This window comes from Notolabrus celidotus, chromosome 1, assembly GCF_009762535.1.
Source record: "Notolabrus celidotus isolate fNotCel1 chromosome 1, fNotCel1.pri, whole genome shotgun sequence".
Classification (NCBI taxonomy): Eukaryota; Metazoa; Chordata; class Actinopteri; order Labriformes; family Labridae; genus Notolabrus; species Notolabrus celidotus.
This window is the reverse complement of record NC_048272.1, coordinates 3471741-3488686: the sequence shown is the minus strand read 5'-3', so window position 1 is coordinate 3488686 and position 16946 is coordinate 3471741. Positions and strand designations below refer to the sequence as shown.

At 38.0% G+C, this 16946-nt stretch overlaps 2 protein-coding genes across 2 annotated transcripts; one reads left to right on the top strand and one right to left on the bottom strand.

Moving 5' to 3' along the window:
- Window positions 1-289: 289 nt before the first annotated feature.
- LOC117819015 (translocon-associated protein subunit alpha-like) lies at window positions 290-8392 on the bottom strand. Its single transcript, XM_034692212.1, has 9 exons — window positions 8242-8392; window positions 6228-6361; window positions 6046-6139; window positions 5793-5920; window positions 4678-4812; window positions 4250-4326; window positions 3399-3477; window positions 1283-1376; window positions 290-1154 (listed from the first exon to the last, which is right to left on the bottom strand). The coding sequence occupies exons 1-9, from the start codon at window positions 8309-8311 to the stop codon at window positions 1090-1092; spliced, it is 876 nt and encodes a 291-aa protein (XP_034548103.1). The 5' UTR covers window positions 8312-8392; the 3' UTR covers window positions 290-1089.
- A 4408-nt stretch (window positions 8393-12800) lies between these two features.
- LOC117817858 (signaling threshold-regulating transmembrane adapter 1-like) lies at window positions 12801-16693 on the top strand. Its single transcript, XM_034690651.1, has 6 exons — window positions 12801-12898; window positions 15580-15690; window positions 15780-15813; window positions 15929-15990; window positions 16075-16130; window positions 16392-16693. The coding sequence occupies exons 1-6, from the start codon at window positions 12868-12870 to the stop codon at window positions 16638-16640; spliced, it is 543 nt and encodes a 180-aa protein (XP_034546542.1). The 5' UTR covers window positions 12801-12867; the 3' UTR covers window positions 16641-16693.
- The last annotated feature ends 253 nt before the right edge of the window (window positions 16694-16946 follow it).

The window sequence follows — 16946 nt, the reverse complement described above, 5'->3', positions numbered from 1 at the left end:
ACTGTGATGGATATTTTTCAATGTTATGATGTTTTGTTTGAGCACATAGTTATTTGAATAATAGTGAAAATTCAAGGCATATAAATGAATAATGAGCATTATTGCCAGATGCAGCGCTGCATATTTCCTTGAATAATTTTTCTCCAGTTTCACCCCACACTCAAATTTGACTACAAGTGTGATTGCATAAACTGCTGAGTTCTCCACAGAGAACCATATTCAGGTAATGAAAACTGAATAATTATTGTTTAGACAAATATTTTAAGAGAGCAATTAACCAGAAGCAATATACTTTTCACCCTTTTATTGTTTTAAAAATGTGTTTTATCAAAAACAATAGTTGCAATTTGAAAAAAATTGCACCACTGGCACCTATTGTGTGCCTGAAATTCTCCACTGAGCCTCTAACAGTCAGCACAGGTATATTGACCTGCTGTAATCCAAAGAATACTGTTTGAATGTTCATTGTATTTGCAGCTGTCATCGCCACATTGAAAAACAACATTTAAATACAGGGATAAAACTTCAGATGGAATGTGACTGTTTTTTAGGAACACTTCAAAATGACTCTGTCCTTTTTTTCTTGATGTTAAATATTTGTGTGGCTTCACAAATACAATTAAAAACAAGGCACGATGGTGTTTACGTGAAAGAGGGGAGAGGGATTCATCTTATTTTACAAATGAAACTTGTCAGAAGTCATTTCAATACTAATCAATCATTTGAGAGAAGTTTATACCACATTCCCTTATTTTTCCGTAAAAAAATTATGACTTTTTGGCTGATCACATATCGCTTTTCAAACGCACACACACTGATACAAAAGTCCCTTTAACTGAACTGTGGTTCAGTCCACTTAGAGTCTAAATGTTGATGCTCTTATAGAAGCAGCAGAGTTCAGGATGCTTTCTGGTCGCTGTACGAGGAGACCAGCAAAGATCAAAACAAACATTTAAAACACTTTACTCAGAGCAGAAATTGGATCCCTGAATTGTTGGTCCTTTGTGGATGTTAATTAGGTTAGTGTGGTGAGGAAATGAGCTTTAAAGCTTGATGGACAGCATAGTGATGAATGGAAATGGGCACTTTTTATTGATCTGTTCCTGCTGCCCTGTTGGTTCGTTTCCGTGGTGAAGCTTTAGGGGAGGCCTTGTCTGTAAAACAGGATGTAAAGATCAGATATATTTCACTTCATTGTCATAGAGAGAAACAATAGTGAGAAAAAGATCATTTATTAAACTGCAGGTCAGTCTGTTATAATAAACTCCAAAAATGGACATACTCATGACGTTCAGAGTCTCCTGAGGAATCCAGCTGATGTCCACATCGTTCATCCCACCAGTGCCCTTCTCTATTTTCACTGAAAGTCTCTTTTTCTACAAGAAGAAATAAATAAAGGTTTAAACAAAAAACAGAAAAATGTCACCACCGTTTGTTTTATTTATCATCCCCATTTTTACAGAGGGTAAGGTGACAAGATAACTCTATTCCACTTATATTCAGTGTCTGCCAAATTATGAGGGTGTCACTTTGACCATGACAGAGCTTGAGGGAGGAAGTTGTATATATGGGTACAGTTGTGCTCATAAGTTTACATACTCTGGCAGAATTTGTGATTTTATTTGGCCATTTTTCAGAGAATATGAATGATAAGAGAAAAACTTTTTTTTCACTCATGGTTAGTAGTTGGGTGGAGCAAATTTTTTATCAAACAACTGTGTTTACTCTTTTTATATCATAAAGACAACAGAAACTACCCAAGAAACCATAAATTCTGCCAGGGTATGTAAACTTATGAGCACAACTGTATTTGAAATATTTACAAGTATACATTAACATACAAACAAAAACAACACAGTCCCTTAAAGGAGCGACAGATCAGTTTCTCTTAATGCTTTTTAAATGGCAGGTGACCCTTCTCTCAAACAGGAGGATGTGCTACATGTGAGGGGCAGTGTGAGCAGACATGTCCCACCATTCCATCTCAGATGGTGTTTTTCAGCTGGACTAATATAAAAATAAACACTACAAAAAGAAAAGAAATAGAAGTAATACAACTCCTTCTGGGTGTTTCTGGTATATTGCATAATCAAAAATGTGAAACTCAGGAAAAAGCTAATCAGATGATGATTTGGATTCATGTCTGTTTAAAATGTGAGGAAACTCCTTCCAAGTGATCCTGAGATGTCAAAGTCACGAGAATGGGATGGCAATAACAACCAGAAAAGACTTTTGCCAGTACACTTTGACGTCACAGTGAAACTGGCTCTTGAACTTTTGTGTGAAAAAAATCATCACTTGATCATTTTTTCCTTTATCATAATATTTATACTGCACCCCTAGACTGTATAAAATCTGGACGTAGTATCCGTGACGTCACCCATCTGTTCCTGAGAGCTGTTTTGAAGCAAATCGACGGCAGCAGCCATATTGGTAATGCAGAACTCAACTAGGCAGAGTGTGACGTAGTGTGAGCCTCTTAGCCAATGGCTGTGTGTTCCCGACCGGGAGTCACGTCAGTCATGTCCTTATTTGGGCAAAACTCGTAATCTTAATATCTTCTGAACCGTCACGTTAGAAAAAAATTCACCCCCCGTACAGTGTGTGCCATTAGAGAGATTAGCTTTGTAGGGCCAAGCCGGTTTTTGAGCCAGGCTGTAAACATGTTTATTAATGCTAAAATGATCGTCTTTTTCCCATTCATATCAATGTGGTTTCCGGTGTTTCTGCAGCCAGCCTCAAGCGGATTTTCGATGTATTGCAGTTTATAGCACTTCCGCATTGGCTTCATCGTTTGAGACCGGAGTTTGCCGCTTGACTGCACCATAGTGAGCTCATGAAAGTGCCATCTTTCAATGGTCATAGTGACCAAGACTTTGTATCACTCCATGCAGGCAGACATTTTTGACAAGTATATAGATATTCTCTCAGTGCATCCCCTGCATTTGGTCCTAAACTGATTGGCACCATCCTACTTGGCTGATCTTCTCCATGTCCTTGATGTGCCTAAAACAAGGCTTAAAACCCAGGGGGACTGAGCCTTTGCAGCAAGCTCTGGAATGGCTCGCCACTCCAATTAAGATCGGCCCCAACTTTTGATTGTTTTAAATCTTTGTTGAAGACCCATCTCTTCTCTTTGGCCTTCTCCTCGTGAAGAGGACAGTAATATTCTGCTATGTTGTTGTTTATTGTTGTCTTCATGTACTTTTTACTTTTTACCTTGTAAAGCACTTTGGCCAACACTGGTTGTTTTTAAATGTGCTATATAAATAAAGTTGACTTGACTTGACTTGAATTTAAAAAACATGAACAGGACAGACATAAGGGTTTACAGACAACCTAAGACAACCTGTTAGGTTTTCACAGAAAGAAAAAGCTGAAAGAGGACAAACACATACCGTCCTTGTCTCCAGGACCTGATACATCCCAAACAGCATCAGGGACACCAGTCCAATCAAGAAGACGTACATGAACATCCTGAAGAAAAATAAATGAGAATTTTTATACAAGTGAACAGAAAACTACAAAGGAGTGCCACAGTTATAATTCTATGTATATATGCTACACACAATGAGTGGAGAAGAATTTTGAATGACTTAAGACACAATTAAACTCTTGATTCGGACACCACATACCTGATACAACACATGCTGGTTCTTTGAACCGTCTGTGTTCCAAATGCTTTCTTAGTTTGGAATAACTGAAATATTTGCAGCAATCAAGCTAGTTGAAGATATCTGAAACAACTGATGTATAAAGTGACCCTCAGATTACCTGTAAAGTGATATTATCCTATCTGTTCAGAGACTTCTGGATGGAAAACAGTTTTTCTTGCTCGACTAATTTGTTGGTGACAGAATCTGTATCTTACACCAGCAGCACAATTATGACAACTGATCTCTTTGAGCCAATTTCACACCTCTTTTTACAGGTTCTTACATGTTCTGCTATCGACTGGGAGAGCTGCTATTGTGAAGTCTCACAGAGCTTAGCGTACCCTTAAGGGACATGGCAAGTAAGTAATAGGAGGGGGAAGTTAGGTTTATACATAATCTACATCAAAATGAGATGTAAAAACGTTTTATATACGCACACACACACAAACTGCCTGCAGTGCTACACTGAAGCTTACAATTTCTCTTATGATTTTGTATTTAAATACTACAAAAGGGTAGCACTGTCCACATTTTACTCACAAGTATGTACATCATAGGACAGAGAATTAGAAGGAAGTAGAAGGAGGTCTTACGTTTCTCCGTCCAGGCCCTCTTCACGCTCAATGATGGTGACGGTCTGGTTGTAAATGGCTGTCTGGAACACGCCACCCTGAGAAAAAAAGAAAAAGGAAAAGACTATGAAGAAATTCTCAAAGTGTCAAAATGTGATGTCAACATAGCTCAGCAGTTATCAGATACTTTACTAAGAGAATGGAAACAACAAGCATGAAAACAATGACAGTAATAATCCCCAATTTCTATAAGAGTCAAATAAAATAAAGCTGTACCATAGCTTTAAAGGAAATAATTAAATGCTTGTGTAATGGTTTAAAGTCAGCTTCAAACATCAAGGTGCACCTTTTTGTTTCTAGACAGTCAGCTTGAAAAAAAAACCCAAAGCATCAATCACCACCTAACACATATTCATTTGGAAATAATATGGAACTCGTTTTCAATTTACCTCTGTGTCAAGATAGTTGAGGAGGATGACAAGACCGAATGGACGACCTGCCATTGGCTGAGCAGGGATGAAGGAGTACTCGAAGGAGGCCTGAGCCTGGGGCTTGATGAGTGTGTTCAGAGGCAGAGCTGTGAACTATACAAAACAGACACAATTTAGAAAGTACTCAGATTATTATTCTCAGTCAAGTTACAGGTAACAACAACTTTTCCTAATGCTTTAAAACACGCAAGTTTTTTTTCTTTGTATTACACAGCTTTGCTGAACACTGGAATCTGATTGGTCAATTCTAACATTCAACAGTCTCCTATTCCTGTATAACAGACCCCTGCCCTGAATAGCAGAGTCCTGCTGCTGACTCAGTTCTTACAATAGACTCTGGAGGAGTGTATCAGATCAATAAGTAGAAGAAGACTGGTACTTTTAATGTCTATTTACTGTGGTAAAAAGACAAAAACAGAAAAGAAAAGAAAAGAAAAGGAGAGGAGTAAAATAGTGCAACAAAGTCAGGAGATTAAAAGAAACAAAAATATGTACAAAAGAGGAATTAGAAAAATTGATTTGGACAGCCTTAGTGTAAATAAAATACAGTATGGCCTACAGGGGTGAGAATGTCCCTTCGCCATCAATGGAAACATCCAGTTCAGTGTGAGTTTTAAAAAAACTTGTAAGCCTGCACAAATTTCCTCCTTAGCAGTGGTCTGTTCTTCATAGCAATAATCAGCTATATGGAAAATGAGGACCTTAAAATGCTGTACTTGACCAATCAGAATAGAGTGTTTAACATGGCTGTGTAATAATATGGACGCAGCAAGCAGGTTGTTATAGTGGAAGCCCAGCATGGTGAGACAAATCCTGCATCAACCTTTCAGGGTTTCTTTCCACTAAAACAACTAGATCACTTTACAATATGCCCAATTTATATGATTTGGAGTATTTTTAAACATTCTTTGAAAGGATTTAAATCCTAAAATATTCAAACAAGACGGCAAGGTGAACTCTCAGAGTGTCCAAAAGTGCGGCTACATCAGCAAATTACTGCAATCATAAACTATGGTACAGTTCAAACCCCTGATGATGTCAGAAGGTGGATCAATATTGCTGATTAAACTCACGTTCTGAATGTAGAACTGGAAGTCTTGAGGGTAACGGAAGGAGGCCTCCAGTGACTGAGCAGTGAAGTCATCACTTCCCTTGTTGGTGAAACCAACCAGAAACCTCACAATTTCATTGGCATAAAACTCTGAATGTGTTACAAATAATACAAAAAAAAAAAGTTAGGTTTTAGCCACAGGATGTACTCAAACAAACATCTCAAATTGTATTGTTGAATGTTAACACCATCAAAGCTCACTGAATGAGACTGACCTTCTCCCGTCATGAAGATGATGGTGGTGTCGGCCTCAGGGTGAGACAACAACTGTTTATCAGCTCCTTCGTCAGTGTCGTCTTCCTCTCCTTCCTGAGGAGGAACACAAGATTTGAATTGTAACTTGTCTGTCTGCATGTGAATCTACGTTTTTATGAACTGCTCTGTGATTGGCACATACCGTGGGTTGCATCTGATCTTCCTCAACAAGCACATCTTCCTCATCATCTTCTTCTTCTTCATCTACTGCAGCTTCTGTGTCTTCTGTGTCTTCAGTGACGTCCTCAGCAGAATCTGATTGTGCAGAGACTTGGCCTGAAGGGACAAAAGGAACATCAATACCTCATTTATCATTTTTATACAAGAGGTAATGTTGATACTGAAATGACATATATTGATATCTGAAATGTTGGTTATTATTGCATTGAACACTTATTATTTTTCTGTTAAAAGTATCGGTAAGCAATCTTTTGAATGTTTTCAGAACGTGAAGATGTTGCAGTAATGGTTATATTGTTTTAATGGCACACCTTACTGTGCATCTCTCCTTTGTAAAGGCCAACACACTGGCTCCTGATAGTGTAGCTGTGTAAATCAATATACTGGTAACTCTTTCAAAAGTTTGATGCAAGACCACTTTCACATATTTTGGAATTGACCAAAAATCAAGTCATATTGGGAGGGGGGAGTAATTAAGGCATTACAAAAAAAATTTGGAGCAGGGATTGACTTCACATTCTCATCAATTTATCTAGGTAACATCGCAGCCCACCTCTCAGTTAAGGATAAATACTGGCTAAAGATTTTATTAGCAGCCAGCAAAAAGGCTGTGACACGAAAGTGGCTGCAACCCAATCCTCCAACAGAGACTGAATGGATAGACATCGTGTCTAGTATTGAAAATATGGAAAGAATGACCCACTCACTAAACCTTAGAGCAGAAAAATGTTTGCATTACTGGGAAAAATGGACTGTGTACGTAGCATTGAGGGATTAATAAGCCATTATTATTATTTGTAACATTGTATATATCTAAATTGTATTCTAGCTTTATTTATCTATTTTATTTTTACTTCCCTTTTATTTAATTTTTATTTTACTTATTGAAACTTCTTTCTTGATTGTACTTATGTCTGGGTTGCTGTCACAACTGATCTGGATCAATAAAGTAATATCTTATCTCTTATTACTGTATGAACTGACTGCATTTCCACTATTATAACAAAGATGTATAGATGACCTACTGTTTCTGTTTCACTGAGCTGTGCTGTCTAACTATGCCTGTTTACAAAAATAAAGTTTAAAAAAAAAAAGTTTGATGGAATTTGTCAATGTCACCCTTGTGTAGTTATATTGGTAAAAGAATCAGAATCAGCTTTATTGGCCAGGTATGCTTGAACACACAAGGAATTTGACTTAGGTAAACTGTGCTCTCTTTGTACAAGGCATAAGAATAAGACATACAAATAAAAATAATAATAACATCAGCTATAAGTACAAAAGAACAACAAATAGGCATGACTAATATGTACAGGCTAAAATAATATGATAAAAGTGCAGTGGTAAAAGCTTTCACAATCATGCAAATGCAGTTTTAAAGTCAATGGGTGAGCATATTTTATACACATTGTTGCCCTGTATATCCTCTGTGAGCAGACACAATGACCACTTTAAAATAACCATTTGTGCGCCATTTGTGCGTAATGTGGCTCACTCTCACTAGAGTGTCAGAGGGAAATGTAAGAGAAACAAACCCAAAGTACCATCTTATCTATGGTGACGTGTCCCAGCAGAAGTTAGCTTCTGCAGCAAGCATCCAAAAGGCTTTACTTTTTACTTTAAACCATCTCTAAAGCTCCTGAAGTGACATTTTACTTCACTTCTAATGCTTCAGGTTATTGCTTTTTTTTATTGTACAATGGCAGCTGCTGGCAGGCACAGTTCTTTTCATTCATTTATGAGTTACAGCTGAGTTAGGAGACACAACTTTCTTTAATATACTCGTGAATTAATCTGTTTTTAAACGTCCATTTATCCAGGTTAGTAAGGCGCTTTTGGAGACTCAAACTCGAGGTGCAGCTTTGTGACTATGCCACGTCAATAATTTGGTCTGTGCGTAAACTTTTTTTTACTTTGGCAGAAGTGAGACGACAAGATTAAAAAACTGTTCTCATCAAGGTAAAATGTAAACTTACCGATGGATATTAACCCACAAGGGAAGGCCAGGAGGAAAAGCAGCAACAATTTGGGTCCGAAACTGAACATTTTGACGGAGTTTACGGCTTGAGTTAGTAACACATCAGCGTTTAGGAGTCGAGAGGGTAGTAGAGGAGCAGGGGGGCGGGATAAGAGGGACAAACCCCGCCCGTCTGTAGGCGTGTCTGGAGGAGGTGAGAGAGGGAGGTCCAACATTTTAAAGACCCAGTAGGTTTCACCGACGAGGTGAGTTTGCTGTCGAGCAGGAACGCTGGGAGAAAAGTAAAGCAGTAAAGGTGTAATTATTCGGTGGTTCGTTCACTACGGTGGCCCTGAAGGACAAAACAAATTTACACTTTTACCAGGTTGGAGTCAAATTTACATTTTGGAAAACATTTTAAAAATTTATAAAACAAAATTACATATGCAAAACACTTTTACCAAGACCAAAACAAATCAACATTTAAGGAAACAATTTTACAAATGGCGGAACACTTTTACCCTTAAAGCTGGGGTTGGTAATCAGATTTAGATACACTTTTTGTTATACTGGTTATAATAATCTTTATGTCCTGATGGCAATCAATACATAATGTGTTCTTACAAAAGAGTGAAAAAAGGCTGCTATCTACAGCCGGAGTAAACCTGGGAAAACACCAACCAATCACCGTTTTTGGGTCCCAAATCTTTAAACCAATCAAATCCCGTCCTGCCGTTCTGCCCGCCTCCTGCGCGTACATTTCCCCAGTGTTCACTCCGAGTCCCTGTCCCCTGCCTCTGCTTCCCCTGACTCTATTTACTGCCCCTCTCGCTCGACCTTGGGCCTGTCCCCTCTGACCCAATGAGGTGCTTTAGTCCGGATCAGAGTCTAAAAACCTCTCACCACGGGGGCTCTGACAAGCAAAAGAATTAATGACATTAAGTAAGTCCTACAGAAAATGTAGATGTACTGTAGCGTCCGTCTGGACACTGTAGGGATGACGAGCCGATTCATGAACACGTTGATCTTTAATAACCGGTCACTGTTGGCCGTGATCACGCCAACCAACAAAGCAATAATCAATGTTTGAATGAATGAAGAACTTCTCCTCTTGTCTCTCCTCTCTCCCGCTCACATACTCTACACCTCTCCTGATGCCTTCACTGACCGTCAACACTGTAGGAATTAAGAACATCTACACTGAACACGTTTGACAAACAGTAGAGCTGTTACAGTTTTATATGTGTTATAACTTTTCTCCTGATATCGTTTCACCAGTACAACTGGATAATGCTAGCATGACAGTTGTGAGTACTAACAGCAGCCATGTTTGTTTGTGTTTAACTTTCACTATCATAATGTTTTGGTGAGGACTGGTTTTGAATCAGTCACAATCATATGGTCATGAATCAGCGGCGCTCGTGCATGTGAGCGGGGGCTTCATTTTGGAGGAGCTCCGAGGGAAGGGCGGGGGGGGGGGGTTAGACAGAGTCCTGAAGACATGCTACATTCAAATTCATGCTAGTTTTCTGTGACTACCAACCCTAGCTTTAAGTCTGACTCCTTTTAGCCTGACTCCGTTTAGCCTGAGGCTATGTGGTCTGAGGCTCTTTCATCTGAATTCTGACACATGATGAAGGTTTTGTAGAGATATGACGGAGCTTTTCTGGAGACATGTTGCTTTTTCATCTGAGGTCTGACACCTCACTCTGAGACCAGAGGATGTCCTAATATATAAACCATGCCCATCTCCATTTGGTTTCTCTCCATCAAAAAAAACTAAATGACCCCTCACTCGATCACTCACGGATCACTTACGGTATTTGGTACATTCCCTTTAAGTAAAAATGAAATGTTAATTTGTTTCAGAAATGGTAAAAGTGATTTGTAAAATTGTCTCCAACTTTGTAAAAGTGTTTCATCTTTTTTAAATGTGTTCTCTTAAATGTAAATTTGTTTTGTCCTTCAGGGCCACCATAGTTTACTGATTCACTGGGCTGCAAATGGCTACTTAGACTAGCATGTAGGCTACATTGTGATTCTTTCCTTCATGGAGAAAGAAGTAGGCCATACATGTCCTGCTTGCTGTAGCTGGGTACTTTGATCGGATAGATTCCAAAAGTAGCGTTAATAAAGTGCCTTTTTTCCCCAGGGAAATGAATAATGTTTAACTATTAGCTTATTAAATTGTTGGATTAATATAATGGAATAATTGTCTACAGCAACTGATGTCAATCATCATATATACAGAACACACATATATACACACACGTAGTTTAATATAGATATAATAAAGAATTTACATACAAGAACCTGAACAATGTTGCATTTTAATAGCTGCATGTTAAGTATACTATAGGTCTCAGCCAGGAACAGAAAACCAAAATACTTACAGTTCTTACTGATAAAATATACAGTTTTTCTGATAAGAGAGTTCAAAGAGCGGCTGAACCAGAAAAGAAAGAAAATTGTGAGGGTTGTGGATAAACCATGATACCTCAAGATGTCACTGTTGTCTTCTTGCACCAATAACAAGTGTTTAACCTTCACAGCACGAAAAACATGCAAGTCTAAAAAGGAACACAGCTGAACACTGCACAGTTGGTTTGGATCTGATGTATTGGAAGCTTTGATTTTGATCACTGCACCAATCAAGTGTATCAAGTGTGTTTTGTCTTCTGTTGTTATTAATACAGTAGTATTCCTAGAGGGTGGGTAGATGAGCACTACAGTACAATTTAGCACACAGAACCTCTGTTGAATACATGAAACAATGTGATTACACTCTTTAGTTCCCTAAATATATTTACGTAGATCAATCTCTTGAAATGACTGTGTATCATGACTTAAACGCTGACATGTCCTGCCCTGCAGCAGCCCGCAAACCGACCTGAGAACTTTACTCTGAGGAAGTGTCAGTTCTGAGTTGCTGCTTCTCTAAAGTGACATTTACTTCAAATGTGAAAACTGTACTGTGGGCATGCACAATATATGGCGAGAAAGATACAACAACAAAATCTACATTGGAACACTTGAAGAATAGATAAATATAAATATATCAGTGACAAAAAAATAAAAAAGTGAACTGCATAACAAAGCAAGGTTCAAACCACACCAGGTATGTGCGATAGTCACAACCTTTCTAACATTTCAAACCCGTGGTCTTTCTTCTCTTTCACTGACTTGTGGTCACAGTGATTGTATAGTTGAACTAAAATGATTAAAAAAAAGATCTTCAAAACATCCTTGATTGCTGATATCCATAGATTGCCTATCAGCTTGCTAGCTTCACTTGATTAAGGAGATGATAATTCTGTGATTAAATCCCGATTCCTAAACCTGGCAGCCTTAATGCCTCAAACCAAATGTCTTCAATTTAAATATTCCAGGCGCATATCTAGCCTAGTGCATGGATACAGTGTGTAACAGAGTATGGTACATGTACTCATCCAGATTATGAACAGTTTATTGGCGACATCACACTGTATGCTGGATTCGATGCACCTGAATATGAGCGCTGTAGAAGAAAATAGAGAGAAGCAAATTATGAATGCATGCATGCAGTCTCTTAGATTCTTTTTATATTCACCAGACACAGGTGAATGAAGAGTCAAGGACACAAATGAGGCTTATCCTAATTGTTGAGAAGATCCTGTATAAAAATGTAAGACATTTTAAAGATGTACAGTTGCAGAAATACTGTACATGGTGGCACAAACAGAAGATCAGAAACCTGGACTGTGTAAGAATCAGCTTTAAAAAGAGCTGAATAACCAGATTTATCTGTGAGTGGTTTAACACTGTCTTCGTCAAGAACATGACATTACTAGTTTGCCTGTGAACACAGTCATGGACATGCTATGCAGGCATTCTCCCTGAGAAAGTCTGCCCTGTAAAATCTCAAAAGTTTCATTGTTGCTAATGAAAAGTTTATTTCCAGGCTGAAGCTCAGGTACCGAGCAACACAGAGAAGTACTTTCCCTGTCATGATATCATCATGATAAAAGATAAGTGAATCAGCTCTACTGAGCTGACTTCAAAGGTACACAAAGAGACCTGTGACCACAGCGGTATACAGTACGTGTGTCATTGCATTAAATTGATCATTTTTGATTGGTAAAATTTTTTCCTTGACTATTAGAAGGAGGATGTTTCTATTAATCTTTTCTTTTCTTTTAATATCGTACACTGAAACATATCAAAAAGATAAAACTCCATCAGATGTTGTTTTTTTTAAATGTGTCTGCTTTATGTAAGATACTTCAAGGAGTTGTCTGCATGATCTGGTAAGCTACAGCAGGTTGTATAGGACAAATACAATTCTTAGTGCTAACCATGCTCATTATTGTCAACAAGATTAACATCACTTGTTCCCTTGTTGCTATTCTCAGTCTTTAAAAACAGTGTGTGGTTTTCTGCAAAAGCACACATCCTGTTAGGTGTTGGCAGTTCTTTGAAAAAAAAAATCTTCTCTTGACTCGCATCACATAGTGTGAGCATTTACATGCGACATGCTGCAGTCTTGTTTATCAGACAGTAAAGAGAGAGTGTGTGTGTGTGAGAGAGAGAGAGAGAGAGGGAGGGAGGGAGGGAGGGAGAGAGAGATAGAGAAAGTGAAGGACTCTTTGGTTTAAGCTTCATTGACATGGCGGACTGTTGTAATGGGACTAAATATGGTAAGTTTGACTGCAGTATTTCACATTGGCTTCACAGAGATCAAACATGTCCAGTACTTATGATTAAAAATAACTCATGGGCTTCAGGAAGGAGTTTAGCACTGGTCAGCCACCAAATAGAAGAAATTATCACAGCTGGTAAAAGAAAGAAAAAGGGCTGTGGTTTCCAAAGGTAGCTATGTGAGTACTTTAGAATATAGTGTTGATATTATAAAGTCTTACTTCCACTGCTGTGATTTCAATAATGGACTATTAGTATAACTTACGCACTACTTCTGTCACTCAAGTTTTTCTGAATTTAAATGCTGAAATGACATATCAATACAATGAGTTATGAATTGGCGCTGTTGATTTGGATGTGTTTAGCGATCAATAACCCATCTACTTTTGTACTTGCCAACTCTGTTATTATGATTGCCTCAAACGTACATTGTTGGTAAATCATCAGTAATGACAGACACAGGCTTAGTGCTGGTTTTATGACCAGCTTTTAATTATTCCTTGTAAAGCCAACACATACGTTCGGCTTACCAATAAACCAGGGTCCATTTAGTGTCTTTTAGCCAGACATTGTAGTTTTTGTAACAATTACAACAAAAATCAACGCTGCTCTGAATAAACCTGGCTTGCACTGAGCCAAAAGAATGCCACATAAATCATTGTGTGGATTTTTCAGACCTGTTCATGCGTGGATCTTTAACAGTTTAAAAAAGGGATGAATAACACAACTTCACAGCTGTGTGCGTTCATGTATTCACTTTATACTCTTTTAGGACTTACTGAATTTAAAGAAGTAGCTCTGTAGAGGCAAAGGTTTGATCCTGATAACTGTGGAAACTTTCATCTAGTTAACACCCATTGTTGAACCCATTGTTGTGATGTTTACAATCAGTGACATCTGTCTGACCTATAAGAAACAACGGAAATCCAGATATCACAACTACCAATATGAGAGCCCTTGTATGATGCTACCATAGTAACAATATAAAATAATTGCTCCTTTCACAAACATTAAACTGCATGTAAATGATAACAGTCAATTAAGCACACACAGACGCATGTTTGGCTCCTCTCCATGTGGTTTTAAGGGTGGTGCTTCTTCCTGAACGAGGCGTGCAACTTCTCATGCAGGTGTTTCACATGATAAAGTTCGAACCAAAAGCCACAATGTGAATGCTAATATTCATGTTACATAATTGCATTATGATATGGTAATTTCTATATTATAAGCAGGTTAAATCAGAGATGCTTTCCATACTGTCAGGGCATATAATACAATTAGAGATGATTCTCTGAAACCTCTGTGTTGCTGAAGGCATCCTCCAGAGTTTTCTTGTAAACAAGAGACTACCAACAGGTAATTTATGTTCTTATGTATGTGCATTACATTAACCCATGGTACTCTGCTAAAAAACAAACAAACATAACAGCACCACAACTGGTTGAAAACTAAAAAAAAAAACCTCTCAATGCAAATCCAAAGCCTAAACTGTAAACTACTACATGTGTTTCCAAAATCAGTTGTTTCAACTCAGTGTTCACACAACTTTAAATTTAGATAAATATAATGATTTTTTGGATTCAACTGAAACTGTGTTGAATGTTCCAAAGTTCAGTTTTCTCCATTTGATGTTGTGGTGTTATAAAACTGATGGAGCATACATCATACATTTGACTTTATTCAATGAACATACAGGTTCAGTGTAATGTCAGAGTGGTCAGAGTTAATTGGTCTAAATAAAGCTTTCCAAATGTTTGTGAGGGAGGAAACATTTCCAATGTTTGCTGATGTTGCAACAACATCCTACTGCAGTTTGCAATCACGTAGCAAGTGCTTCAGTAAAACCACATATTGCATTGCAAACAACAGAGCAGACCTACAGCAGAAAGTGACGGTGTCAATATCTTGTTAAGGACCAAGCTGCTGTACTTGTTTCCACACTTCGCTGTAGTGACTTGTTCTTCTCAACATGTATTGGCTGTAAGTGTAAATGATCCTCTTGGCAACCTCTGACCAGGCTCACGCAAAAAGCATGCATTAGTATTTAGGTTAGGTTTATGATGCTTAGAGTTGAGGGTACTTAAATCATTTCACCCCTTCACTCTCAGAAAGACAAACAAAGTAGCAGTAATCAGTTCTTGTGCTTCACTGAACAAGTAGAGATATATGAAGCAGCAGGAAGTGCTGACTTCTGTGGCTCAGGGTTTGAGAAACACTTACCAGAACATCTATAAATATATATCCCCTACTATCTAAACAACATACAACTTTCTGACCCTTAAAATGAGGGTGGAGACTGGACCAAGCTGAGTGGCATTTCAATTTAGACTGCTGTGGCAGTGGACACAAATATGTACAATATTTTAGGCTGTATGGAAATATGTTATGCTTTATTATTATTGTTAAGTATTTCAGCTGCCTCTGTGTTTGACATTTACTCTGAAAATCAACTCACCTTTGCTGTTGGATTCTAAATTTGGTAGGCGATATTGTGGTGAATTGGCTACCCATGTAACCCCACTGTGTGGTTGACATACACTTCCTTTAATACTTTGAGCTGTTTTTACTGTCTTTCAGCAATTATTTAAAAATATATATTTGTTGCAAAATATGTTAGTAAGGTATTTTTGATCTTTTTAAATGATCCATAATGATACCTAGCTTGTCTCTCTTTCTCCAGACTTGGGCTTTTACTGCTTGCTACCTCATCCATTGTCCTGGGTCCTCGGCATAACGCTGCTCGTCTCACTATGTTTGAATTGTTTCTGCTGTGTTTCAAAATATTTCTCAGGTAATGAAATCTTTCTAACATAGAACAACATATAAAACAAATTCAAATACTGTATCTCCAGATAAATACATTGATCTATCTTGCAACAGGAAAATGGTCATGCCAACCTAGAAAGAGACAAAGGTACGTTGCATTTATTAACTATTTGCAGAATGAGGAAAATACAATCTGTGATATTTCAAATTCCAAAAGTCATTTCCAAAATAAAAGATCAACATATTCCTCTGACAAATTTTAGCAGGGGCTCCAGGCAGATGGAAGAAAATCCTATTTATGGAAACCTAGGTTACATGCAGACAAGTGAGTGCTTTTTTTAAAAAAAAAACATCAGTGTCTTTTTGGGCCTTTATCTGTTTCTTGACAGTGTGATTTTGTTTTCCACAGGCACGGCTGTGTTCAACAACATTGATCCTTTACAGAGAGTCAATTCTGACTCACAGGTACAGTCTGTTACCCCTGTATATACAGTATGTTCAAACCCTACCCCTTGGTCAAACTCATTGTCTGAAACTGCCACCAGTTCAGAAATATGTGAAACCTTCACAGGAGGATGAAGTAAATCAGTTAAAAGAGGATGCAAAACAAGATTGATTTTGGTTCTTTCTGAAGAGTTAGCTAAAAAATTTTTTACCAATAACTTGTCCTCTTCAGATAATGTTGTACAAAGATGTTACATAACTGTTTTCTGTATCCCCTGCCAGTCCAAATCTCAGGACTGCTATGCCAACCTGAACCTGAAGCCTCCCAGGCTGCAGTCTGGCTGCAGCTCTTCTCAGATTGAGTTCTCAGACGAGGTTCTGTTGGAGGAGCCGCTGGAGTCCGAGAAAGGTGTTGAACCCTGTACAGATGCCGTCTCCACCTTGTCCGATCTGTATGCTTCTGTGCAAACTCAGCGCACCAAAACTGTCCACACTGCGGACAGCAGAGAGGAATATGCCAACCATCTCTGAGAGGAGCGTACGGAAGAGGATTAGGGCCACTGAGGAAAAAAAAAAAAAAAAAGGTCAAATTTTTTTTTTATTATTATTATTCTCAGAAAAAAAGTCAGAATTCTGAGAATAAAGTCAGAATTCTGACTTCTGAGAATAAAGTCGGAATTCTGAGAATAAAGTCAGAATTTTGAGATTAAAGTCAGAATTCTGACTTCTGAGAATAAAGTCGGAATTCTGAGAATAAAGTCAGAATTTTGAGAGTAATAATAAAAAAAAAAAAATTAATTAATTTTTATTTTTTTTCAGTGGCCCTAATCCCCTTCC